This window comes from Camelina sativa, chromosome 14 (assembly GCF_030686135.1).
Source record: "Camelina sativa cultivar CO46 ecotype springtype chromosome 14, ASM3068613v1".
NCBI lineage: Eukaryota > Viridiplantae > Streptophyta > Magnoliopsida > Brassicales > Brassicaceae > Camelina > Camelina sativa.
The window spans coordinates 25,028,995-25,056,895 of NC_141893.1; the positions used below are offsets into that span (position 1 = coordinate 25,028,995).

General features: G+C 36.4%; 4 protein-coding genes and 1 pseudogene across 14 annotated transcripts; 3 read left to right on the plus strand and 2 right to left on the minus strand.

Moving 5' to 3' along the window:
- The first annotated feature begins 1 nt into the window (after position 1).
- Positions 2–14,345, plus strand: LOC104743852 (RNA polymerase II C-terminal domain phosphatase-like 5 pseudogene; annotated as a pseudogene).
- On the minus strand, positions 2,930–3,551 carry LOC147928579 (uncharacterized). Its single transcript, XM_087484495.1, has one exon. It carries the CDS (start codon positions 3,479–3,481, stop codon positions 2,930–2,932), a length of 552 nt encoding a protein of 183 aa, XP_087340621.1. The 5' UTR covers positions 3,482–3,551.
- Positions 8,631–13,849, plus strand: LOC147928580 (uncharacterized). Of its 2 annotated transcripts, XM_087484432.1 has the most exons (3): positions 8,635–8,749; positions 8,852–8,982; positions 9,076–13,849. In XM_087484432.1, the coding sequence occupies exon 3, from the start codon at positions 10,195–10,197 to the stop codon at positions 10,963–10,965; it is 771 nt and encodes a 256-aa protein (XP_087340558.1). In that variant the 5' UTR covers positions 8,635–8,749; positions 8,852–8,982; positions 9,076–10,194; the 3' UTR covers positions 10,966–13,849. The 2 variants fall into 2 exon arrangements, with proteins under 2 accessions (XP_087340557.1, XP_087340558.1); XM_087484431.1 differs by having other exon boundaries at positions 8,631–8,749; positions 8,852–13,849.
- LOC104742131 (sterol 3-beta-glucosyltransferase UGT80B1) lies at positions 13,095–19,740 on the minus strand. Of its 8 annotated transcripts, XM_087484426.1 has the most exons (17): positions 19,192–19,635; positions 18,932–19,055; positions 18,472–18,782; positions 18,170–18,318; positions 17,669–17,908; positions 17,320–17,431; positions 17,004–17,174; positions 16,807–16,870; positions 16,651–16,708; positions 16,357–16,534; positions 15,984–16,114; positions 15,579–15,681; positions 15,395–15,474; positions 15,260–15,307; positions 14,968–15,117; positions 14,489–14,717; positions 13,095–14,326 (listed from the first exon to the last, which is right to left on the minus strand). In XM_087484426.1, the coding sequence occupies exons 3-16, from the start codon at positions 18,647–18,649 to the stop codon at positions 14,505–14,507; spliced, it is 1,875 nt and encodes a 624-aa protein (XP_087340552.1). In that variant the 5' UTR covers positions 18,650–18,782; positions 18,932–19,055; positions 19,192–19,635; the 3' UTR covers positions 13,095–14,326; positions 14,489–14,504. The 8 variants fall into 8 exon arrangements, with proteins under 8 accessions (XP_087340552.1, XP_010461402.2, XP_087340554.1 ...); XM_010463100.3 differs by lacking the exon at positions 18,932–19,055 and having other exon boundaries at positions 19,192–19,740; XM_010463101.3 differs by lacking the exon at positions 18,932–19,055 and having other exon boundaries at positions 13,818–14,226; positions 19,192–19,740.
- A 5,448-nt stretch (positions 19,741–25,188) lies between these two features.
- On the plus strand, positions 25,189–26,384 carry LOC104742135 (agamous-like MADS-box protein AGL80). 3 transcript variants are annotated; one of them, XM_087483452.1, is made up of 3 exons: positions 25,191–25,675; positions 25,769–25,914; positions 26,044–26,384. In XM_087483452.1, the coding sequence occupies exons 1-3, from the start codon at positions 25,243–25,245 to the stop codon at positions 26,149–26,151; spliced, it is 687 nt and encodes a 228-aa protein (XP_087339578.1). In that variant the 5' UTR covers positions 25,191–25,242; the 3' UTR covers positions 26,152–26,384. The 3 variants fall into 3 exon arrangements, with proteins under 3 accessions (XP_087339576.1, XP_087339578.1, XP_087339577.1); XM_087483450.1 differs by having other exon boundaries at positions 25,189–25,914; XM_087483451.1 differs by having other exon boundaries at positions 25,196–25,930; positions 26,044–26,259.
- The last annotated feature ends 1,517 nt before the right edge of the window (positions 26,385–27,901 follow it).

Below are 27,901 nucleotides of genomic sequence, written 5' to 3' on the forward strand. Positions count from 1 at the left end.
AATGACTGGTGATTTGTTTAATTGTTATTATAAGTTGCATACTAACAAACAGCATAATTTTTTTTTTCCAATAACAATGAAATCAAACTCGAAAAAATTATATTTGTTATAATTTTCATTAAATTTGTTTTATTATGACGCGGATCAAAATGGGCTGATGCGTCAAAACCAACAAAAGAGCCCGCTGCGGTTAGGGTTAAAATCGAAAACAGTGAGGGATAGATTTGTTGTATTTCTGGAAAAATAACTATAGTGGTATTTTTTTTTTTAAATGGCATAATCTAGTCTGATCTAAATATATACAAAGTATTTGATTGATGTTAATAAAAAAGATTATGTAATTGGTGTTTCCTCTCTAGGGCTCCGATAAAACTAGGGGTTTTGTTTTTTTGGTTGTTAGAGAAGAGGGCTTTTGTTGAAAATGCCTGCAGAGAATCCACCGCAAGTCCGCAACCCAAATCCAAAAGGCAAGAGGAGTCATCTTCGTCATCGCTTTGCTTGATCGATGATTTTGTCAAGAGATTACAACAATTGAACCTCGCGTACGATGCTGCGACTGCGAGGTTGACAGAACTCGCATCTCTCAACGACAACAAGAAGAAGAAGCTTCACCTAGTCCTTGACTTGGACCACACGCTTATCCACTCAACGCTTGTTTCAGACTTTTCTATAAAGGAGAAGTATCTTCTCGAAGAAGATGATTCAAGGCTTGATCTATGGAGATGCAACGAATATATGATAAAGCTACGACCTTTTGTTCATGAGTTTCTATTAGAAGCCAAGAAGCTTGATATAGCATTTGAGAGCTGCATCTTGCACGTGTGAAGAGGATAAGAACACTACAAGAAAACACGTATTTTGCGACTACACTATTAGTCGCCATGTAGTCGCAAAATAAAGAGTTACGACTAATTAGCGACTATTTCATACAGTCGTGAATCGAGAGTCGCTAATTGTTGTAGTCGTAAATTAGTCGCAATTATGCGACTAATTTACGACTATATACATGTTGTCACACAGTAGTCATCATTTAGTCGTAATTTATAGTGACTATTTTGCGACTACTGTACGACTATGTACATAGATTATAGTAGTCATCATGTAGTCGTTATTTATAGTGACTAGTTTGCGACTATTGTGTGATTAAGAAACCTGAACAAATGGGTTGCTTAATGTGGTCGGGAAATAGTCGTATAAGTTTTGGTGACGTTTTGGCGACTAATATATGTAGTAGTCACTATATAGTCACTTTAGTTTTTGGCTATATTGTTAAAATTTGATGACTATTTGGCGACTAATGTTTTATGAAATTGGATATAGAATATTGTAATTTCTCTTTTTTCTTTTTAATCCTGTAAACCAAACCAAAAAATGATTCTAAATTGGAAACCTAAAGCAACACATAATATTCATGCCAAAATACATTGTACTTAAAAGTTATTATAGTTTCCAAAACACAAAGTACAACACTTAGAGTCGCCATTGAGTTCATCAAAAAAGAGTTAATTAGTAGGTAACACATAGAGTAACCTATGGAGTTGAAGCTGGATCTTCTTGTTGAACAAGCTCTATGGTTGTCTCTTTAGCTGAATGGGTTGTCAAGAACTGCTTGAACCGTGGATCACATTCCCGCAGAAACTGCCCCACCAAGTCGAACTCGTCAATATTCTCCTTCTGCCTAGCAATAATTTCGGATTGTTGAGCAATTTCTGCAACATAACCTGAAGAAAGATTTCTATATATTTTTCTGTTGTGAGCTCCCGGGGCCGTGAATAACCATCTGAGACAGCATAAGGATCTTCCTCGAGCTGAGACAACCTCTCTTGCACATTCTTCTCATATGTTTATGCTATCTTCCCTGCCTTCCGATCAACATATGTCCCATCAGGCTTTGTATGTGCCTTGATGAAAACCTCACCAATACATACTTCTCTTCCCAATTCCTCTTACTGCAATGTTGAGAAACAGACAAGTAAATTTTTAATGTAACACCTAGGTCAAAAATAAAAGTGGCGAAGGTGTAACAACAGAATTGGCTCACCATTTCGCCTTGAATCTGTCGATACGACTTTGGCCCTGAGAGGTGGACATGAGGACCGAGGCCATTACGGTCAGACATACGGGCATCAGAATATGTTTTGCTCCTTTGTCGTTCTTCTTCAGTGTCCCAGTATTCTGTCATTGTTGTCCATATAGTATTTCCAATCCATTTAGGTTGGCGTCTAGTAGTTCTCACGGTGCTAACCATGTCTTTGAGCCAATTTTGACAGATGGTCTCGAAGTTAGCTTGAACAGTCCCAGTTATCAAAGGATCCCAAGTGTGGGTTTTCTACAAAAAAACAAAAAGAAAATAGCTAATGTGAGTGAAAAGAAGCACAAGTAAATAAAGCAATATATGAAGAGTAAAGCAGTATAGGAAGATTAAAGCTATATATGAAGGCTAGAGGACAGAACACTTAACCGCAAACTCAATGAAGTATCTTTCCTGTTTTTCCCGAGGCACACATGTCCAGCTGTAGTAAGGACCTTCGAATTTGTTTAAAAGAACTTTAGTAATCTTCCGAACAAGCTTAGATCCAGTGTCACGATCAAACCTCAATACACATGAAACAATAAAACCAAAGGCAACCATCAAAGACACTCAAAATAACAAAACCAAAGGCTAAAGAAAATCAATAATCAAACTTAATGCTGTCTATGATATCAACTAAACTAAGAAGAAGAAGGATGATCTCTTAAGAAACGATACACCATAGCTTCAAAATTGACCATCAAGAGTTGTGTGCACCATTATTCAAAGAGTTTGTAATCGCATCAGAGAGCAAACACTTTATAACCAAGACCAATGAGACCTAAACAAGACCTAAACAAAACCAAAACCAGTAAGACCTAAACAAGACCTAAACACTACTATGAAATGAGACGAGACCTAACCATACCATTCGGTCTTTGGTAGGGGAATGGGAGAGAGGACGGAGGTAAACTCATGTCTTTTTGGCACCACAAGCAGCGCATTTAGAGCATGCAATGTGTCCTCCTGGAGTTCCGGCAACACCAGAGGATAATCAGCTTGGAAATTGTTGCCTTGAGACGATGGATGCGAATGATGACTGCGAGTGGGAGAGACTTCAACTGGAGAAGGCGGAGGGTCAACCTGAAGAGTTGGAGGATGCGATGGATTGTAGTGGACTTCTTCAGAAGGAGTCGGGTGTACTTGAGGTTGTGGTGGGTGAGTGTAGGAGTTCTGAAAAAGCTGTTGAGGCGGAGGATAATTTCGGATCTGGGCCGCTGATGACTGTCGTTGTACTTCAGGCGTCTGCAGCGGAGGAGGAAATTGGACCGCCAGCTTGAAGTTATATTGACTGGGTAGAGTGCGCGGCCGTTGATTTGGTGTTGACACTCCGACTCTCTGAGAAAGGTTAGGAGCAATTTTCCTCTTTCTTCCTTGATTAGGCATCGTGTGAGAGATGATGTGAAGCATGCGAGATGAGAGATGAGAAGGATGCGAAGGATGCAAGATGAGAGATGATGCGAAGGATGCAAAGGATTAGGGTTAGGGTTACAGACAAGTCGGGGAATCGAGAGGAGGCGAAGGATGCGAGATGAGAGATGAGAGCTTTGATGGATTAGGGTTTAGGAATTTGGGGGAATCGAGAGGAAGAAAAGAGTTGAGAATGGATTTGGGTTTGGGTTTAGTTAGGATTAGTGTTGGGTTTAGGTAATTTTAAGCTGGGCCTGTAATCTAAGCCCAAATTTTAAAATTTAAATTACAAAGATTAATTAACCAAGGTTTATTTATAAAATACTGAATAATTTTTATAATATTACACAATACTATTGCACAGTAAAAAGAAAAAAAAATAAAATACAAATACATAGTAATTTTGCCAAATAATAATACATAATATATTAAATATACTACGCATATTGTTCTTCGTCTTCTTGTTCTTCATCATCAGAAGATGATAAATTACACTGCAATTCATCTTACGATCAAGGTTTATTGGATTAGTGTCTTCTACCAAACTATCGACTATGAGATCTTCAACTGTAGTCATCAATACAGCATCATCATTTTCTGTTTGCAACAAAGTCGGTTCATTGTTTTCATATTCTCCTGAAATGTTTTCCCTCGGATTTAGTTTCCGAACACTTAGCCACTCCCGCTTTGGTTTCTTTGTGTATGGATACGGAATATAGCAAACTTGATCTGCTTGAGATGCTGTTTGCAAAATCGAAATTTAGTATGGATAGTTACATTAAATAAACTTATATCTAAACTATATTGAGTCTTACGTACCTAAAATGAATGGCTCATATTTGTTGAATTTTCTCGAAGAGTTCACGTCAACAACGCCACTATTGCTCTTCCGAGTCCCTCTACCAATGACAAGATCATACCACTTACACTTAAAAAGTGTGATTTTCAAATTGGTCATCCCTTCGTGCTCAAGTTCTATGATATCAGTTAAGTTCCCATAGAAATCTGTACCATTAGATGCATCAGTGTAATTTTCACCTTTAACACATACACCATAGTTACATGTCTTTCGTCCAGCACCGTGATTCTGCGTATGAAACACATAGCCTCTTGTAAAGTATATTGGCCAAGTTTTGACCTTGTGTAAATGTCCATGCACTATCTCTTGAACCCAAGTAGAAAATGGATTTGTGGTGTTCCAGTATATAACCTGGATATATATATATATATAATAAGGTCAAACATTATTATATACATATAAATATTATCAATGATATAAATAAATGCACAAACAGAGTCGGTTACATGCGTTCGAGTATACTTACATAATCTTTCACCCACACATGATATTCTTCAGCTCTTTTCGTGGAAAGTTCTTTTTCGGTTAATTCAGGATATTTGGTAGAAAGAAAATCCTCGAACATACTTAGAAAATAAAATATATTTATTATATATGAGAAAAAATGGTGGAGTCTATATATTTGGGAGTCTATATTATATACCTCTTAATTGGTTGAAAATAGTCACAATTCCATAAAACATATGCATGTGCGTACTAATAGTCTCTCTCTGAAAGCCATACTTCATGCATTTCCCCACTTGGACGACCGACATGAGTAAATATATTAGGGACTCCAGGGACATGATGTATTGGGACTTCAACCTTCATAGAATCTTGTTAACCTGATCAAATAAGATAATTAAAAGTAATTCAAATTAAGTATAAATTATAATTTCATTTACCTATATATGCATTTAATTATACCTTGATTTTCTTTGTATATCATCGGCAAAGTAGTGCTCAGAGAAGTAAGCAATATCGTCATTGATATATGACTCAACGATTGATCCAGCCGCATATCTTTTGTTCTTCGCTTTTCCTTTCAACTTTTTGAAAAAAAATTCAAAAGGATACGTCCACCTATATTGGACAGGGCCTCCCAATTCTGCTTCATATGGGAAATGTATAGGCAGGTGCTCCATCACATCAAAAAATGATGGTGGAAATATCTTTTCTAAGTTGCATAAGATCAAAACAATGTTATGTTTAAGAATTTGAATGCGATTTTTTTGCAATGTTCTTGAGCATAAGTCCCTGAAAAATGCTCCAATCCCTGAAAATGTATTCAAATTGCATGTCTTAGGAAATTTTATTTAAAAATATATAGTACTTATTTAATTAAATAAGTAATCTGTAATACCTGATAATGCAAGGTGAACGTTTCGGTCTAGGAGTTTTGTGAAGATAAATAGAAGAAGTCGCTCCATAAAAACATGGCAATCATGACTCTTCATTCCTGAAAACTTGCCATTGATCAAATCAACACAACTAGCCAAGTCTGACGAATAACCATCTGGAAATTTCACCGCATGCTTGACACATTCCAATAAACTTGTTTTGGCTTCCTTTGTCAATGTATATGCTGGGAATGGAGCTTTACCCTTCCTATCAATATGTAAGTGTGGTCGAGAACAAAATTGTTCTATGTCCAATCTTGACATGATGTTGTCTTTAGATTTACCATGTACACTCATAAGAGTATACAAGATGTTGTCCACAAAATTCTTCTCGGTATGCATCACATCAATATTATGTCGGAGATTGGGTCTTTCCAATAAGGTAGCGACCATGATAAGCTTTCTTTGTGCCAATTATGTTCCTTTCCATAGCCTGGCATCTTCTTTTCATGACCGTTACCACCGACTTCCCTGGTTTTTTACACATTTCAAACGCTCGTAATAAGCTTGCTCACCAGTTAAAGACTGCGGTGGATAGTTGTTAGAACCGTCTCTTCCCTTCAGGAAATCTTTTTTGTTCTTCCTTAATTGATGACCATGAGGCAAGAATCTTCGGTGAAAATCAAACCAACATATCTTCCTTCCTTTGGGTAGATAAAACGACTTTGTACTTTCCATGAAAATTGGACAAGATAATTTACCGTCGGTGGTCCATCCCGATAATATGCTATACGCCGGAAAGTAGCTTATCGTCCACATCAGCACTGCTTTTAGATTAAAGTTTTGATTCAAAGACACATCGTATGCATCGACTCCAGTAGACCACAACTCTTTTAACTCCTCAATAAGAGGTTGTAGGAAGATATCGAGGCTAGCTCGCGGATGATTTGGCGCAGAATTCAGAATTGTAAGAAACAAGTACTCCATATTCATTCACATACCAGGGGGTAAATTATATAAGGTCAAGATCACAGGCCACAGCGAATGATTACGAGACATGCCAAATGGATTGAACCCATCGGTACATAATCTAAGGTAGACGTGATGGGGTTCTTCTGATAACCAAGGATTAAGCTCTTGGAAATATCTCCACTCCGCCGCATCAGAAGGATGATTCATTACACCCTCTTTTTATTGGTGTTCTGCATGCCATCTCATTGCCGCTGCAGTCTTTTGGCTCTGATACATTCTCTTCAACCTATCAGCAATAGGTAGATACCACATACGACTATATGATACTCTTGTTCTCCGTCGGTCCTCCTTAGGCTTCCATCTTGGTGAACCACCAAATAGACATGTCTCTTCCTTTTCGTCTTCTTTCCAGAAAATCATACAATTGTTAATACAAACATCAATTGTATAATATGGAAGGCCTAAATTACGCATCAATTTCTCTGTCTCGTAATTTGAACCGGTAGACTGGTTGCCTTCTGGTAAATAATCTGTCAAAATTCCGCAAACCGAATCTACTAACTTTTCACTCATATTATACTCCGCCTTATTTTGCATGACTCGAGCAGCTAATGACAATTGCAAGTGACCTTCACAACAACCATCATATAAAAGAGTTTTTGCACTATCTAACAAGTCGTAAAATTTATGTGAATGGTTTTGTACCGGTTCTTCCACATTCTCATAACTATCATTTTGATGATAATTATCATCTAAACCCACATTATAACGAAATGCATCATTCACCATATCCACATATGGATCTTCTACTACATTACCCATTTCTTCATGACTCCCATCATGCGTCCTATCAATGTAACTACTTCCTATATCCAAATTGATTTCTTCTCCGTGGTTATACCAAACATAATAATCTGGCATAAATCCATTACTAAACAGATGACTCATAACTCTTCTACCCGAGAGACATCTATTGTTCTTACAAACACTACATGGACAGAGAAACTTACCCCCATTATTCCGAACTGTATCTTGGCTACTTGCAAACGATAAGAATTGATCCACCCTCACTTCAAATTCAGATGAAAAAAATTTCGTCACTTCATCGAACCTCTTGTACATCTACTCCCGATAATTACCACCATTACCACCATAATTGTAATATCCCGCCATTATAAAAATATATATAATATATATATATATATATTTTTTTTTGGGAGAAAATATAAGATTATATAAAGCCAAACTTTTTTTTTTGATTTAGAATTTTTTTTTTAGGAAAGGAAAATGACTTGTCTTGGAATGAAGAGAACAAATGAGTGCAACTCGTTTTTATAGACTTTCCTAGGTGACTAATAGGCGACTACTTAATAAGAGTTGGTACACCAACCCCTACATGGAAAACATGTTTTTTTAACTGTATTTTGGGACTATTTGGCGACTACGAGATGACTATGAAATGACTCGCCGTATGAGTCGCCGTGCAGTCGCCAAATATACGACTACCTAATGTGGTCGGTACCGTAATCGTTAATTTAGCGACTATTTTACGACCACGATACGTCTATCTTATGACTCGTCGAATGAGTCGCAGCTTAGTCGCCAAAGTATACGACTATGTTCGTATTGTAGTCGTTAATTTAGCGACTAAGTTGCGACGACATAATTCCATCAACAAAATAGTCGCCTCGTAGTCGTTAAAATACGACCACCGTACCGACTGCATCAATTAGTCACTATAGAGTGATTCAGTAGCGACTAATTACCTGTAGTCACAAAATAGTTGCCAATTAGTCACTATGTAGTCGTTATTTTTGGCGATTTCATATGTAGTCGCTATTTGTAATCGCTAATCACCAATTTTCTTGTAGTGGAAGAATAGAGTCACGTGCCAATAATGGTAATGGTGAGTTGTACTGATGAGCTGTGGAGTTGAGAATATCGGTTGCAGATGTCAATGTCACGGCGGTTAATAAACGTTAACAGTGTTAACGAAATTAGTAGTATAAAGAGTAAGTGTTAGCTCTCCTTCTTATCTATGAATAATCTGGGTTTGTAAAACTTTTAAGAACTTGTTCCTCATCGTTTAGCCGGTTTCTCTCTTCGAGATTCTTGCTGGTGAGATGACGTTGTTGCGTTTTCTATGAACGTTGTATCGTTTATCGTTTCTATCTTTGGTTATCTTGTTGTGTTATTGATTATCGTTATCATTGGTATCAGAGCCAAGCGAGTCCTTGGAAACGATGGCGGTGGAAACGAGATCTCAGCTTACTCGAGCTGAAGAGGTGGTGGAAACGGGTGGATCGGTGGTTCCAGTGACGGAAACTACATTGGGTTCTCAGATCGCTCAGGTACTTGATCGAACTTCAGCTTTAGAAGTTGCGATTGCTGAACAAAATAAAAAAAATGATGCAAACATTGCCGATATGTTTGAAATGGTGAAGATGAGGCCTGGACAATAACCCTCATCCAGTGGAAAACAAATCTGTGATGGTGGAGCACCGGTAGTATCGGCAACACTGGAGCGCTTGGTGGAGAGTTATGATCATAGTAGAGGAGATGGATCGGGATATCAAAGCAGAGGTGATGGATCGGGTTACCAAAACAGAGGAGATGGTTCGTGTTATCAAAACAGAGGTGATGGATCAGGTTATCAGAATCATTACTCGGGGTTAACTCGGGTTGGGAAGGTCGATTTCCCCAGATTCAATGGAGAACGCATATCGGAGTGGTTTTTCAAGGTGGAGGACTTTTTCTCTCTTGATTTCACCACAGGAGATTTCAAGGTTAAGATGGCAGCGATGCATTTTGACGGTCTTGCGGCGGCTTGGCATTAGTCCTTGGTTAAGACGCCGTTGGGAAGCAATGTTTTGCGTGATTGGCCATCTTATAAACTGTTTTTGTAGGAGCGCTTTGAGGATGTGTTGGATGACCCTATTGCAGAGCTTAAACAGTTGCAAGAAACGAATGGTATTGTTGATTATCATCAACTTTTTGAGTTGATCAGGAACAGGGTGACGCTCTCGGAGGAGTACTTAATGAGAGCTTATCTAGCGGGACTCAGGTTGGACACACAAAGGCATATCCGCATGTTTCAACCCCAGTCAGTTCGTCAATGCTTAGTGTTGGGACGATTGTATGAGAAGGCTCACCCTCATCAGAAGGGAAGCTCAGGAGGGTGGTCGTCTTCGAAATCGAACACTGCCAGTTCAACGGTGAAGAATCATGGAGTAGCTAAACAAGTGAACATGCTACTGAAGGTGACACTGGTTATCAACCACCAAAGAACAGAAGATTCTTATCACAGGAGGAAATGAGTGAGCGACGTGCTAAGGGGCGATGTTACATTTGTGATGAGAAACACACCCCTGATCACTATCTGAAGCACAAAAAAACTCAGGTTTATATGATAGAGGTGGAGGAAGAACCTGGTGAGGGAGAACATTCAGAGTCTGATTACTACTAAGGATGATATAGACACGCCAAGAGTCTCAATCAGTGTTGTCTCAGGGATCACTGACTATCGTACTTTAAAGGTGAGGGGTACGCATGGGAAGAGGGTAATGTTCATCCTCTTGGATACTGGCTCAACACACAATTTTGTGGACCCTCGCGCGGCTAAAGCACTTGGAGTTACAGTTCAATCAGCAGGGTTTGCCAATGTGACGGTTGCAGATGGAAGTAAGCTTGGTGTACAGGGGAGGGTTTCGCATTTTGAGTGGTCGTTCCAAGGTAACCTTTTCAAGGACGATTTTATGGTAATTCCACTAGGAGGTTGTGATATGGTTCTTGGAGTTCAGTGGTTAGCACCATTAGGAGATATGACATGGAATCTGCAGAAGCTAGAAATGGGATTCTGGTGGAAAAAACAAAGAATTTTGCTTCATGGAATCAAACAAGGAGCTGTTAGAACAATGAAGGCTACCAAATTTAATAAAGCTCAAGATGAAGGAGCTCAGATGTCCATGATATGCGCTCAGGAAGTAGTGGAGCAAACTGATATGATGTTGTTTGCAATAGAGACAAGTCACAGCATAAACGCCACTAATGAAGCGATCTTGAAGTTGAAGCAGAACTACTCTGACATTTTTGAGGAACCAACAGCTCTTCCTCCTTTCAGAGCAAATCATAACCACAAGATTGTGTTGAAAGAAGGTTCTGACTATGTTAATCAGAGACCTTATCGTTATGCAGTCTATCAGAAGGACGAAATTGACAGGATTGTTCAGGATTTGTTGAAAGCTGGCACCATTCGTATCAGTTCAAGTCCTTTCTCCTCTCCGGTAGTATTGGTAAAGAAGAAGGATGGAACTTGGTGGTTGTGTGTGGACTAAAGGGGGTTAAACGGTTTGACAATCAAGAACAGATTCCCTATTCCCTTGATTGAGGATTTATTGGATGAATTGGGAGGTTCTGCAGTCTTTTCTAAAATTGATTTGCGAGCAGGCTATCATCAGGTTCGAATGGAACCTGAAGACATTCACAAGACGGCATTCAAAACGCACAGTGTACATTTCGAATATCTAGTGATTCCTTCGGCTTAACCAATGCCCCTGCAACATTTCAAGGGTTGATGAATTCAGTGTTCAAAGAGTTCCTGCGTAAGTTTGTCCTTGTCTTTTTTGATGACATTTTGGTCTATAGTTCGACTATGGAGGATCACATCACACACTTACAACAAGTTTTTCTTACTATGAGGTTGAACCAGTTGTATGCCAAGGAGAGTAAGTGCACTTTTGCAACAGCTAAAGTTGAGTATTTGGGGCATTTTATTGCTGCTGGTGGTGTGTCTACGGACCCTGCCAAGGTCAACGCTGTTGCAGAGTGGCCAGTACCAGTTAACTTGAAGCAGTTATGTGGGTTCTTGGGTTTAGCATGATATTATCGGCGTTTTGTCAAGAATTTTGGCACAATTGCTAGACCCTTGACTCTGCTGACAAAAAAAGATTCATTTGTGTGGACAGCTGATGCTACGGAGGCTTTTACAAGATTGAAAAAAGCGTTAAGCCAAGCTCCTGTCTTAGCCTTACCAGTATTTGATAAGCCTTTCTTGGTAGAAACTGATGCAAGTATGAGGGGAATTGGAGCAGTAATTATGCAAGAGGGACATCCTTTGGCTTTTATTAGCCTTCACTTGAAGGGGAAACAGTTGAATTTATCCATTTACGAGAAGGAGCTTTTAGATGTGGTGTTTGCTGTGCAGAAGTGGTGTCATTACCTACTTCCTAACCACTTTGTTATTAAAACGGATCAACGAACCCTCAAGTATCTTCTGGAGCAACGTTTGAACACACCAATTCAACAGCAATGGCTTCCCAAATTGCTGGAATTCGATTATGAGATACAATACAGGCAAGGAAAGGAAAATGTGGCTGCCGATGCGTTATCTCGAGTCGATGGAGCTGAGGTACTTCATATGGCTATGTCCGTGTTAGAATGTGACTTGCTGAAAGACATTCAAACTCACTATGAAACGGATACAGAGTTAAAGTAGCTCATTGTGGAGATCTCTTCAAATCCAAATGCGAGGAAGCATTACTCTTGGGTACAATCTGTTATGCAAAGGAAGAGTAAGATTGTAGTGCCTAATGATCCTCAATTACGCAACACCATTTTACAGTGGATGCAATGCTCTGGTACGGGAGGTCACTCTGGTCGTGATGCAACATATCAGAAAGTAAAAGGTTTGTTTTACTGGTGAGGCATGTCCGTGGATATTCAAACTTATATTCGCAGTTGCACTGTTTGCCAGCAATGCAAATATGATACTGCAGCTTATCCAGGTTTATTACAACCACTTGACATCCCTGAAGCAGTTTGGACTGATTTATCTATGGATTTCATCGATGGTCTCCCGGAATCTGCAAGAAAAGCAGTTATCTTTGTGGTTGTGGACAGACTCACGAAAGCGGCACATTTCATGGCATTGGTTCATCCATACACTGCAATGTTTGTTGCTCAAGCGTTTCTGGATACTGTCTACAGGCTCCATGGGTGCCCTCGTTCTATTGTAAGTGATCGCGACACAGTGTTTCTTAGCACATTTTGGCGTGAACTGTTTACCCTGCAAGGTGTTGATCTGCATTTTTCCAGTGCTTATCACCCTCAGAGTGATGGTCAGACCGAGGTAGTGAATAGGTGCTTGGAGACTTATATCCGCTGTATGTGCAGTGACCGTCCTCACATGTGGAGCCAATGGTTGTCGTTAGCTGAATTTTGGTATAATACCAGTTTTCATACTGCAACACAGATTAGTCCGTTTGAAGCTGTTTATAGACAAGCTCCTCCTCTACACCTTCCTTATTTACCTGGAGAATCTAAGGTGGCAGTGGTGGCACGAAGTTAGCAGGAAAGGGAACAAATGCTTTTGATTCTGAAGTTTCACCTCTTAAGAGCTCAGCATCGCATGAAGCAGTTCGCTGATTCTCATCGTACGGAGAGGGAGTTTGCATTGGGAGATGCGGTTTTTGTCAAATTGCAGCCTTATCGTCAGGGTTCTGTGGTAGTTCATTCCAATCAGAAGCTGTCTCCGACGTACTTTGGTCCCTATAAGGTAGTTGATCGCTGTGGTAAGGTCGCATACAAGCTATCGCTCCCGGAAGGATCACTTACACATCCGGTGTTCCATGTTTCCCAATTAAAAGCAGTAGTAGGTAATGTGCTCACTTCGACTCAGCTACCGTCTGTAGTTGTTGATGTTCTTCTCAAGGAACCTGTGGCTATCTTGGACCGGAAGATGGTCAAGAGGCAAGGACGAGCTGCAACAATGGTATTGGTACAGTGGACAAACGAGACTGAAGCTGAGGCAACGTGGGAGTATCATTTTGACTTGCAAAAGAAGTTTCCAGCTTTTGAACCTTTTGGTAGGGGAGCTTTGATATAGCATTTGGGAGCTGGCATCTGCCACGTGTGAAGAGGATAAGAAGAATAGAGTCACGTGCGAATAATGGTAATGGTGAGCTGTACTGATGAGCTGTGGAGTTGAGAATGTCGGTTGCAGATGTCAACGTCACGGCGGTTAATAAACGTTAACAGTGTTAACGATATTAGTAGTATAAAGAGCAAGTGTTAGCTCTCCTTCTTATCTACGAATAATCTGGGTTTGTAAAACTTTTAAGAACTTGTTCCTCATTGTTTAGCCGGTTTCTCTCTTCGAGATTCTTGCTGGTGAGATGACGTTGCTGCGTTTTATATGAACGTTGTATCGTTTATCGTTTCCATCTTTGGTTATCTTGTTGTGTTATTGCTTATCGTTATCAAAGCTTTTCACCATGCACGTTTACACAATGGGCAGTTCCAGTTACGTTAAGATGGTGTTGATGTGGATTGATCCGGATAAAGTATACTTTCGAAACCGAGTCATAACCAGAGAAGCAAGTCCTTACTATAAGACACTTCATCTTGTAAAGGCTGATAAGCGTAGAGTGGTGATTGTGGATGATACGATTGATGTTTGGCCTTATCACCAGAGAAACTTGTTGCAGATCACCAGATACAAATATTTCAGAGACGCTGGTACAATGTCGGAATCATACGCAGAAGCGAAGAAAGACGAGAGCCGACGCAAAGGATCATTGGCATATGTTTTGAAGTTCCTTAAACATGTTCACAAAAGATTCGAAGAGGAGTTAGATTGTAAAGATTTGAGGCCATTGATACCTGCTCCTTGCACACAATGCTGCTTCTGACTTCTGACTGAGAGCAAGTAAAAATATCTTACTCAAATCCATCACAATAATTTTATTATATCCAATTTTAAAGCAACTGTGCAAACAATATCTAATCATATTCCTGAGCATTGAATGAAATGAATTGAGTTGACTTGCATAGACAGGTTTTTTGAAAGATAAAACACACCTAAGGAAATTTGATATCACACGCCACCACATGGAAGGCAACACTTTTTGCCAATCTGAATAAAGAACCACTGTAACAGGTCTGGTTGATCATCTTCATCCTTTTTCTCAGATGAGGACTCGGCCAGTGGCAGCTTCGGTGGCAAATGCCTGTGGAATGCATCAACTGCTGCAGCTACACCATCCTCGTTCCCTAGTACTTTCGCTAGTTCCATCACTTGTGATTTCACCTGAAAGCACAAGATTGGTGTCCTATGATGCCTGCGCTTTTCTAGAAGACTTAGGAAATTATTTAGGATGAGACCCCACTTGTGAGACACATCAAAGCTAGAGATACTTTGGAGCTTTGTTTATCGGCACAAAGCTTTACGTCTTGGGTTTTGTATGGTTCTTTTGATTTTGTAATAAAGAGAGCGTTTGGGTTTTACTTCTATTGTGATTCATTACTCTTAACAAAAAGGGAAAGCAAGTTTTGTTTACCTCTGGTTGTAGCATGAACCTTATGGAATTACTGAGGTTCTCAACATTGAGCTGAGCTATCGGTATTGGCGCAGGCCCAAGTCCTTTCTCATAGATCCTGTCACCCCAGAAGAACTGATCCCCAAAGAATGGCACGATTGTTGTTGGACACTACAGACACAAATGTAATAATAAGTAATAAGGAACCATTAGGTTTTATGAGGTCAAAAAAACTGATAAAGATTCAACCACAGGACACGTTGATGATCATGCAAAGTCTGACAACCAGATTTTCAAAATTAAAATTCTTTACCCCTGCTTTTAGTCCAGTCGCTGTGGTTCCAGCACCACCATGATGAATCTTCATATCCATAACACGAGAAAGAGCCTCAATTAGAAAATAATATCATCGGTGACATAGATGAGTGGGAATCTAGGGAGGGCTTACCACAGCCGAACATTGAGGAAACAACCAGTCGTGAGGACAGTCCTCCAAAAGGAATACATTTTCAGGAACTTCAGTAGCAACTGCAAAATTTTAGTTGGTAAAAATGTATCCTGAATCCGTAAAAGCAAGAAGAAAACTAGTTCAGGCACAGAGAGCAAAGACAGAAGGCACAGAAGCTGCTTACGGTTTCCAAGGCCACCCCAACCTCGATCAACTATCCCTCTCTGTTCTGTATCTCTCAGTGTTTCCAGTATAATGTCCATTATTTTTTTTGGATCATCAAGAGGCTGGTTGTGTAAAGGAGAAGAAATAACAAAGCAACAATACTGTGAGCTAAAGCTAGTGCATTATCAGTTAAACAAACAAGACGGACAAGGACCACAATTTGGGGAGATAAATCTATCGATAAAAATACAGTAGAACTGGTATGATGCGCTTCAAGTTGATAAAGTTTAACATGCTGCAAATCAAAGATTTCAATGTGACGCCTAACCAATACTACCAAGATTGACTGTCAACACTATGTCCATCATTGAATATTACCAAAGAGAGGAACACATTATATGACCATTAGGGGTCTTCGGCTTACCATGCTTCCAAAACCAATATATATGGGCGGTGATCCTCTTTCTATCCAGTGGGTAAACTCGTCGCGAGGTTGGTACTTTGATCCAAGGTTCAGGAAACAATAGCCAACAACATCGACTAAAGGACCCCAGTCTGCACATTATTCGAACCAAAGAATAATCTTTCAGATATTTATCAAAGAAAGATAAAGAGCTGAGACTCAAAAGAATATTACGTATACAAAATTTGACAACGCATTATGGTCTTACCATAGCCAGAAGAAGAAATGAGATTTAAGATCAGAATAAAAGCATAAAGCAAAGTGGTAGCAAGGAAACAATGATAAACCTGAAGAGGAATAGATGTACTACTAGGGATGAAGCTGTGGCTCTTACCACTTGGTTTTGGCACAACATGGGGACTCCACATATAACCAGTAGGCAAGTGCGAAATTGAGCCATGGTATGTGCTGAAATATGCGATAGGTGCAAGGTTTAGCTTCCTCTTCCTAAAGTCATTTATATATGTCCTTATGCTCCACCATACCATCAGATCAACAACTATATATGATAGCTGAGAGAAGAAAATGTTGTGAAAGAATCAGCCTCAAAATGCTTTTAAACATTTTGAAAGGGTGGGGATATTCATAAGAAAGAACCAGTTAAGGCCGCACTATATAATAACATTACCCAATATGCAGCACTCTGAGGAACACGCGCCAAAGGGTGGGGGAATTCATGAGTTGGCCTGCCTACAGAAGAAGGATGTAAGAAAGCATGAAAACAAATAACACGTTTAGGCTGGTGTACAGACCCTGAGATTGAAACGCAAAAACGTCAACTCACGTCCACGGCATTGTGAAAAAAATGTGAATTGGTACTCCAAGAGCTTCGGCAACATGCACATGACCTGCGGTTAGAACCAAAAACATAGCATCAGCTTCTAGGAGGAATGAAAACAACCAAGTAAATATGCTATAGAAAAGTTTAGAAACAATGCGGTGCTGATGAGTAAACCATTGTGAAGTCGGTAAGGGACTTACCATATGCAGGAGGATTTGCAATTATAGCTTGAGCTCTGAAAGAGGTAGCAGTTTCCATATCAGGCTCTATACATGCCGGAAGAAGAGAGTCTATAATTGCCTTCAACTGTTTTCTCTGTTTTGATATTTCTGAAGGCCCAGAAGGAATAAGACCTTTATTTCTAGCCATATCTACATTCAAAACACTCATAAATGTCATTTTAATAATATTTCCAAATGAAAAAAATTTCTGACAGCTTATCTATGTTTCCATATTAGGCTTTCATCAGAAAAAAAAAAAAAAGACGAGAAACAAAAGGATAAATGAATCATTTACATGCAGCTAACTCTCGGGGATCACCACCCAAGGGATAGAACTCTACACCAGCAGACCGTACAAAAGAGCGGAAATTTGCATGAGTTGCCAACCTAACACGATGACCAAATTCCTGCAACGGTAAAAGAAATTTATATCTAACGTTATTTAACTACTCAATGTCAATGACGAATCTATTCAAAATGTCTGACTAAGAAACTTGGGTACCTATTCCCTAGCTCTAACGGAAATGAGTCAAACTAAATTAAAAGTGTAGGCACATGATCCTATTTAACGGCACAATGCTTCCCTTTATACATCTTAAGTTCAAGATATAATTCAAAGAATGAGAAAACAAATTTAAAACTACCTGGAGGCGCTTTGCCATAGCCAAAAAAGGCTGCACATCACCACGAGTTCCAACCACAAGTATAGCAATTTTTAACCTTGGAATGGATCTAAAGGACTCCGTTAAGGACATTTCATATCTGATTGTGGACTGCCCTTTCGTTGGCTCAAACTCCCATAACTCCGATACCGGAGTACCGTTATCTATAACTTCCACTCTCCCGTCATTTTGTATTCGGACTAGCTCAACAATGAGTTTTTGCTGGAGCCACAAGATATTAACAAAAAGGAATCATGAGAATATAATAATGATTTCAGTGTACTGCATCTGAGAAACATATCCTAGTGATTCTTACAGCACAAAAGTAGAATCTTCACTTGCTAATATCCAAGATTAGTACCATGACGAGGCAATTGGCAATAATAACCAATAACAAAATGTATTGTGGATAAAAATGTTATTCTTATGTTCATGCTACATAGCCATAGAAACAACTGGATACATGAGGGTTTAGTTTCCTACCTTTTCCCGCTCGGATAATCTATCCAATTTTAGATTATGACTTGCAGGAGACCCTTTCTCTGTCAAGGACCGAGAGTACTTAATCTCACTGTCATCGACTTGCATATCGCCATAAAGACCAACAGGTGCAGTTCCGCAGTGGTCTAGTCCTACAAGAAGATACAATCTTGATCAGTGGTTATACTCTAGTTTAGAATACTGGTAACATAATGGAGATCCAAATTCCTGGGAGAAATTATGCAGATATAATAACTTGTTCAGAAAATGAAATAAGACAAGGCTGAATAGATGAGAGAACTAACCCCTACGCCAATCAGAAGAACGACCAGAACCTTCAGGAGCAGTCTCTACAGAACTGGATGTTTCCAACAAACTCGTTTTCTCGCTATGTACACCATTATCTCCATCAGAATCATCCTTCCCAGACCTGTTCCCACCCTCTAATTCTTGAAGTGGATGATCAAATACATTACTCGCCATGACTTTTAAAAACTGAACTTAACTAAACAGCTCCCACTCAGCTGCAGCAACAAACTCAACAAAAGAACATCTATGCACAGAAACACTATCCTAATACGATCAAAGGCGCCTCGTAGATGCTAATTGTCTCTTCCTGGAAAACAAAAGCAAAAACAAAAGTTTGAAGCACCGACCAGTCAATCCTCAGGTACAGAAGAAAGTTAGCTGCACTTTATACACCAAAAAGGCAAATAAATATATTTTTAAAGAAATCGAGAAAAGAAAGGCTTATCTAATCTCAACCGTTTCATATAAAACGAGAAAACGCAAGAGAAGATCATGGAACAAAAAAGGTCGGTCTCACGTTTAGCGCGAGAATGAGATTTACCCACCAAGAAAGAGTCAAGCTTTACTTGTAGAACTCAAACTATAACACGATTTCAAAAAAAAAAAAAAAATAAGCAGAATTCAATCAAAAATAAAGTAAAATGCAAGAATTGAATCGAGGGTTCATCAACAACAACGGGACTTATAGAATGAAAAAGATTGTTCCTTTTTTTTACCTGAGTGAATAAGGAGAGAAATTGATTTTGTGGGCAATCTCTGTGGAAGAAAGATTCTTTCTGGGTGTGGATAATTCGAGGAGAAACGGAACGATGATGATGAATTGAGAACTGAGAAACTTGAAGGCTCCAAAAAGGCTTTGGAGACTTTTGAATCAACCAAATGTGGTGAGACCGCCGATGAGATATTTTATTAATAATTGCAGAAAATAATTACTCCATAAATATCCATCATTAAATGTGTATAGTAGCCAATGCCACCGAACCAGATGTTAATTGATGAGGGGAATTTGGAGTAATTCTAAGACCACCAAGTTAGTAAGATACTACGACTTTCCGTTGTCAGCATTTTCTTTCTCCTTAAGCCAAAGAAGCAAAAATATCAGGCGGTTTGAGGCAAAACTTAAACCACTTCTCTTTTCACTAAGATCCGGCTTACGAAATGATAAATGTGATTGTTGCAAATATGATTTATAGTTGATACAATCATATTGAGGCATTGAATGGTTGGTCAGTATGCTTCGGATCAGACTAAGGTCGAACCAGTCTGTTCTTTTTCTATCATTCACACAATTGTCCTATATACTTCATACCAATTCTGGATTAACTTCAAATCAACTTTAGACCAATAAAACATTTGTTAGTATGCTGAGAACAGTAACTCCGTACTGAAATATAACTATTCATTTGCACTTTTTTGGTCTACTTTATAAATATTCCTAGTATATGGAGTTTGACATACCAAAGTATTAATACGTATTGTCTAGTATGCAGTATGTGAAATTTGTGGCCCAATACAGAACAATTTTTTTTGTATGGGTTTTACAGATGAATTTTAAAACTAAGACCAAATCTTTAAATTTTAGAAAAATTGCTTATTTTTGCATAACAAAATTGATAAATTTTAAAATTGAGGTCAAATTTTAAATTTCATAAAATGGGACCTATTTTTTGCAATAACAAAGTAAATAAATTTATAAAGTGAGGCCAAATCTTAAAATTTCGTAAAAATGGGCCCTATTTTTGTAATAACAAAAAAAATTTAGGGCCTATTTTTGTTACTAAAACACTCAAAATTTTTGGAGGCCCAACACCAATATGTCTTGAGAATGTGTGAACCGCGAGACCTGTATGAAGTGTATATACTAACCATTCAAAGCCTAAGTCAAATGTCAAAACATATATGTACCTAATATATAATATAAAAGTTGGCTAATTCTCTTCCTCAGCATGCCACCTCAGCATTTTAGAGAGATCTAGAGCTGACACATAATTTAAAACACTAGCCAATCAAAATATAACAATTAATACATCTCATATTTTTGAACCAATATTAATTATTCTCGGTTCCACGTCACATTTTCTATATTCGTAAGTCTCTGGTAGACCGGATAAAAAAAACGTAAAAAGTCTCGCCCTTCTTCTTCTTCACACCATATGCTTTTCTTCCTCAACCTATATATAGAGAGAGTAGCCGCTGATGTGTTCGCGTTGTAACAGACACTCCGTGTATCACCACTGAAACGACCGACCCGTTTTCTTATAGCAATATAAATAAATACCTCATAATATTCATTTATAACACAAACTGTAAACCAATATAAACCAATCCTAGATAACCACCTAAACCAACAAATACCAAAACAACAACATGTACAACTGAAACATAAATCATAACTAACAACCTAACACATTCCTATCCAAGGTTCCAACATGAACAATATAACCAACAACACACAAACGAGACCCTAGATCATCCTCATCCTCATCGCCATGATTCCACGTCACAAACCTGCACATCTGGTTCGCGGATGTTACAACCACCAACATATATGTTATAATTGTCTCAAGATAGAGCGTAACTATAATGGATTTGCCACAATTTCACCCGAAGTAGAAATGCAATACATTTGGCGAGATAGGCTCTCTCTCATCTCTTATTTCTCTCTTCTTCGGATATCTCTCTTTGATTCTCCAATTTCAGTCAATTTGCTATCACAAAACCAAGGAAGAAGTTTTTGAGACGGTTGTAATTTAAGTAGAAGCAAAACCAAATATGTCTCTTTTTAAGTTAGTTTCCGCGACCAAAGATTTTCACCCAACTCACAAACTTGGTGAAGATGGATTTGGACCCGTCTTCAAGGTAACCTCAATTCTGACATGCCCAATCTTAAAGTTTCCTCTTTTAAGTGTATCTTTGACCATTCTGTTGTTTGTAAGTTCTTTTTGTGTGGTTTGTATTGTTTTGATTCATTCTCATTTCCTACATTCTTGTCTGATATTTTTATGTAGCAACTCTTAGTACAATAGCTTGATCCAGAGTATTGGATATGATGCGATTGGGTTGAACATTGCTATGGTATGTTACTGTTGAGGTTCTTTGAGGGTTTATGATTAAGGTGTATGCAGGTAGTCTCATCGCATATTAGAACCAACCTCACTTTCTCAATCTAAAGTCAAATTAATAATAAAACACAAAAATCTCACAAATCTTTTCAAAATCCTTTCGATGTTGGCCCGGCTCAAGGGGGTGATGGGAGGGGCAAATCGGTCCACTCCAAAATTCAGAAAAAATCTTTGAACAAAGGGGACCAAAAAAAAGAATTTACTATGAAAGAGATCTAAAAAATTTAGTTCAGCTAGGGTCTAAAAAATATTGAGACGGGATGTTGGTTATTTTCAAGTGGATATACTTCTTCAGATGATGTAATTTTGTATCTGGGTGTTTTTTGTTCTGTTTTTTATTTTTTGTAATTTCAGATAATTTGATGATGGTTGGACATTACTGGCTTTGGATTTCTAGGCTCCCACCCAATTCCACCTTGAAGACTTGATCAAAAATACACTTGATTCTATCTGGTACGACTTTAGTCACGAACCAAGCCGTAAGTGTTTATATTTAAACATACTAATTATAAGTCACAAAGAAAGTTATATTGTTTCATTAGTATGTTTAGAGTTTGATTATGACATAGTTTTGTTCTTTTGTTTAGTGGTCTTTTAGAGTCTTAGTTATATGTAACTTATTGATCCAACTATTTGATTAGTTTCTATCTCTAAATTTCAGTGTGTGAGCTTTATGTACTTGGAGAAATATATGAAAGAAAGACATACTCTTTTGAATTTTCGAGCGTTGAGATGCCATATAAGACATACAATGGTGTGAATGTGTGTCGGTATATCATATTTGTAGCAATATGATAGATATTATTCTTTAGCATTAGATTTGAAACAGTATTTAAGTTCCTCTTTTAATATAGTAGTACATTATGTTTGTGTCTGTTTTCTTCAGGAACATGTGGTTATGCTGGAAGCATCATGGAATATTAAGACAAGTGATACAACAGTACTTACGATAAACTTAGTCTTTTACTTTGTTTGAACACAGGTCAACCACACAATACATTAAAACCACACCCAACAAGCTAACCACAAAACCAAAGAAAACGACACAAGATTAACGAGACCAAAATGAGCAGCGAGATTCGTTCCATCAAAATGCAAAAAACAATTCAAAGCCCAGAAACGAAGAAAAATCAACTACAAAGGAGGCCCACAAACAAAAACATTAAAAACAAAAGACAAATACTAAACACGCAAGAATCCAAGAAATACAATCATATCAACGTCGATAATAAGGATAAAACGTCATAAAAACCATAAGGATTTATATTACAAAAAAACAAAAAATAGTATTTGTTTGTTAATTTTTTTGTTCAGTATTTAAAATTGTATAATAGTATTTCTATTGTTAATTATAAAATTTGGCCAATATCGCAGACACGATGGAATAATTATTTAGTATATTTATAATAGTATTACATTTTTACCGTATCAAATATCTTATGGTTATAAAAAGAATTTTTTTAGGGCTTTTTACAATTAACCCGTAAGAAAATTATACTTACATTATTATTTTAAAAAAAATTAAAGTGAGGTTAAATTTATCCCGTAAGTTAAGTAATTTTTAGATATAACACGTGAAATAATTATATCCTTAAAATTCATAAGATGGTATACCAAATTATAAATCTTTGGAAAAAACAAATAAGAAATGATGTTAGAAAATTAAAATACTATCTTTCTCAATTGTCTTATTAGTTTCTTCTAAAGATTTTCACAAATTATTATAAACCAAATTTGCAATACAATCAATTGATTTGACTAATTACTATTCCATAACTTATGTCTCATTTAGATCAAATTCAGTTGCTTTACAAGTTGTTGATTTAGGGTCTGAATGGTAACAACGTATTTGGTTATGCGGGTAAAACAGTTTTATTGTTCGGTACGGTTCAACTGTAGTTCGTGCAGGAGAAATATATTTGAAGAACAAGTGCGGTTTATAGAAAATAAGTGATATGAAGTAATGTTTGACTGGTGAAAAAACTACTAGAGATATTATTAATAAGAAAATCTTTTGGTTGTTAATAATAAAATTGTTAAACTTGTTGTTTTACTATTAAAACAATATATTTGGTTATATGCACACATATATATATATATATATATGTGTGTGTGTGTGTATAGTATTTAGGAAAAATGATAAAGATATGAAACAATAAAATTGTACAATTGGTGTATAATTCAATGAAGATGTATAATTTCAAAAATAAAGTAAATTGGATAAAACAATTTAAAAAAAATAATATATGGGGACCCCATGATTTATGATATACTTAACAGTTTATATTAATCTGTTTTTTTATTTATATAAATCTGTTTTTTATATTAAAACTGATTATTTTATAATTTGTGAAGAAATAAAGTCATATATTAATTAAATAAAATAAGTAAATAAATATTTTGCTTTACCTAGTGCGTTTTAAAACAATACGCTGTTTAATTGGTATTCATGGAAACAAAAGGCGGTCCATAGGTTAATTAACCTGTTTTGAAAAACGCACCTAACTTATAAATGTTTTTATCTAGCAATCAAATGTGCAAATGGTATGATATTTTACTTCCTAAAAAAATATGCTAATAGTGTTCGTCTACAAAAATCACTATACAATAAGATTTAGCTGTAAACAAAATTTAGTATTCTTTGCCTCCTCACAAAAAAAAAACTTTGTTTTGTTTGTTAATATATAATTTTATTCTTTCAAATGTGAAAATATAAGAAGCACAAAGAAAGTATTACAATAAATATATATATATATATATATATATAAACAAATCCGCACATAGTAGAAACTAGTTAATCATTGCGGCTTGGGGTAAATGTTTTCGAAATTTTTGGATAATATTTTAAGTTGATTGATTTTATTTTAGATATTTATCTTATTAGTATAATTAATATATGTGTTATGTATTTAATATGCTGATTTAATTTATTTTGGATAGATGTAAAGTTTAATATATAGATTTGTTAACTTATTAAATTTTAACTCGCGGTACACCGAAAAAATGGTATGTGATCATAATATATATGCAGATATATAATATAAAGTCGTTTGTGTTAAGAAATCATATCTAAAAATAAAGTGATAGAGAAGATGCACTGTAATAATGTATGAAATATGTTTTGTTTTTAAAGTTACTCATGATATCCAAATGTGTGTAAATATTAGCTGTTATTCAAAATAAAATAATAATTGACTATTCCAAATGTGTGTAAATATTAGCTGTTATTCAAAATTAAATAATAATTAACTATAATTTATATAGAAAACAATTTCACCAAATTTAATTACTATGTATCTTCATAAATAAAAATGATAACTTATGGTGTTTTCATTTACTCATTCATAGCCAGAATTTAACAAGTGAATACAACATTAGTGATGGTTAGTGATGATAATTAATCTTGTAGTCTGAGCAACAAATCTCACCAATAAATGTTTGTTACTCTATCCAACCAAGTGGAATACCTAAAGATTTTTTACTTAAAATATGTAATTAATAAATTTTATAAAATTAAATGTGATATCTTTTAATTAAATTTTGTCAGCTCATCATTTATTCTATATAAATGAACTTCTGATAAATCAACATACACCATACAAAATCACTAAAACATAATTCATATACACATTTTTTTCTTCAATTATGTTCAATATCATGACAAGAAAGAAGCTAAACCTATCTTACATTGAAAATGATTCAATGAGAAAAGCAACGTTCAATAAGAGAAAGAAAGGTTTCGTGAAAAAGATCCACGAGCTTTCCGTACTCTGCGGAATCGAAGCATGTGTTGTGATTTACAGTCCATCCAACTCAGTTCCGGAGGTCTGGCCATCGAACTTGGGAGTAAAGAACGTCGTGGAGAAGTTCGAGATGCTGACAGATATGGAGCAAGAGAAAAAAATGGTGAACCATGAAGGCTTTCTCAAACAAAACATATCAAAAGCTATGGGGAATAACAAGAGAAAGATGAAGGACAATGCGGAGAGGATGATGAAAGAGGCTATGTTCGAACTTCTTGGTGGGAAGGCAGATAGATTTAAGCTGACGCTGACTAACATACATCGTGAAGATTTGTGTAAGTACATTGATCAATATCTTAAAGAACTTTATCACCACAAAAACATAATCCTAAGGCAATCCCATGTTGAATATGATGAATCATCGGAAGCTGCTACAAATTTCATGGCACCAACATCTTCAGTTGAAGTGAATTCTCAATTCTTTCCAACTCTCAATGTTTCCAACTCTCCTCAAGTAACTAATGATTTATGGTCTTTGGGGCCTATAATCTCTTCAAACCATATACCAGATGAGGTTAATACTTTTCCCGGTAACAATCTTTCTACTGTTGTTGCCCAACAAGATTACTATCCAGTGATAAATCCAGTTGGTGTTTATGATCATAATGCAAATGTTAACCATCTTGGTCATAATCAATATCAGCAACAGGATGGATATCCAACGATTGTGCCTCAATATGGAATTGACAATCCGAGTCAAAATCAGGGTCAGCAAGAGGAATGGTTGGTCTCAGATGATGACCTATCCTGAACAAATGAGTTTTCCTTTGATGGGTTACATCAACTGTTATTACCGCTCGACAACCCTAGATTTTGCATTGTCTTCATATTTCATAAAACCAGAATTATTATGTTATTACATTCTTGGAGAATTTATAACTCCATTTGTTTTGTATTCAGTTATTACTCCCTTTGTTTCATGTTTTCTAGAATTTTAATTTTGTTTTCACAAAAAAAAATATATAAAAAAAATCCTATTGACCACCTCCACCTCCATCGCTATCACCACCTCCACGGTGGTCTCCACCTCTACCACCAGACCCACCAGCATCATCAAATGAACCTTGAGAACCGTTGGGATATACTCCCTCCGTTTCATAATATATGATGTTTAGAGAAGTATTTTTGTTTCATAGTATATGATATTTCCAACTTTCTATTCAACTTTTAAACTAATTTTATATTTTATATTATGCAGTCTTGTTTATGATTTGTTAAAAATTTTAAAATTAACTATTTCTTATATGCATGTTTTAACTCAAACATCATATATTTTGAAACGGAGAGAGTATTTTGCACGGGAAACCATCAAACAAAAAAAAGCATATTCATTCATATAGAAACCCTAAATAAAAACTATGAATATATTAGATAATTACATCACCAAGGTTAAATAAACATAGGTTTAACATTGCACCATTAATAAAAGTATTTGAAATAAATCAAAAGGTAAGACAGGACCCTAGATTTTGTTAAGGAACAATTAAAAATTTTCAAGATCCAAAAAAAAACTAAAAACCATAGAGAAAATCAGATCTATGAACTTCATATATGCTAAAACCTTAAAGATGTAAAAAAAAAACAAGGGAATGAAGGAAAATTGAGTTTCAAAACTCTACCTTGCCACTTAACTTGAAGAAAGAAGGAAGAGAAAAGTTCTGAGAAAGAAAGAGATGAAGAAGGAGAGAAATAGTTGAGAGTAAGATTAAAATAAAATATTATGTGGATGATAGTGAAAAATAAAACATTTACATCAATTTGTTTGTGTTTTCAAAAAATATGCGGGGAAGCAATCTCCATAATTACACTCATTAATTAAATTGTTATAAATTTACACGGTTTATTTGTGGGTAAGAAACATAATTATTAAACAATTGAAAACATCCTAATCCACTTGCAATACTCCACGGTTTTGTAATCCACGGTTTTTTTGTTTCGGTTTATTACCTAATCGAAATCTAGACGGTTTTAGACGGTTTAAACATTTATACTATAAACTAATATATATATATGATATTATATATATATATATATATAATTATACAAAATATGTATAAGAACAATAAAAATATTAAATTAAAAACAAAACAATAGATAAAAACATTATTTCAATTCATTTTAAATAACATATTAAACATTTATAATTGTGTTTATAGAAATAAACCTTATAAATATTAAATTTGTGCAATAAAATTTTTAAAAATACGCTAAAATAATGATACTACAATTTTAGGCAGTCAAAACGGTCGGCTAGGCGGTGCTATAGCGCCTAGCGCCTAAACGAGGCGGAGGCGGACGTCTAGAACGATTTTCCGAACACTATTGCTTAGTAAAATGTTTGATATATTAGTTATTTGTATACAATTAATACACATGTTTGCCTAAAATATCCATAAGAAAGGAAATCAATTATATTCAAGATTCAAGAACATTGATCGAGAGATCCATAACATAATATCCGTAAGAAGGCATATGAAGAAATTGAGAAAGCTAATGATTGT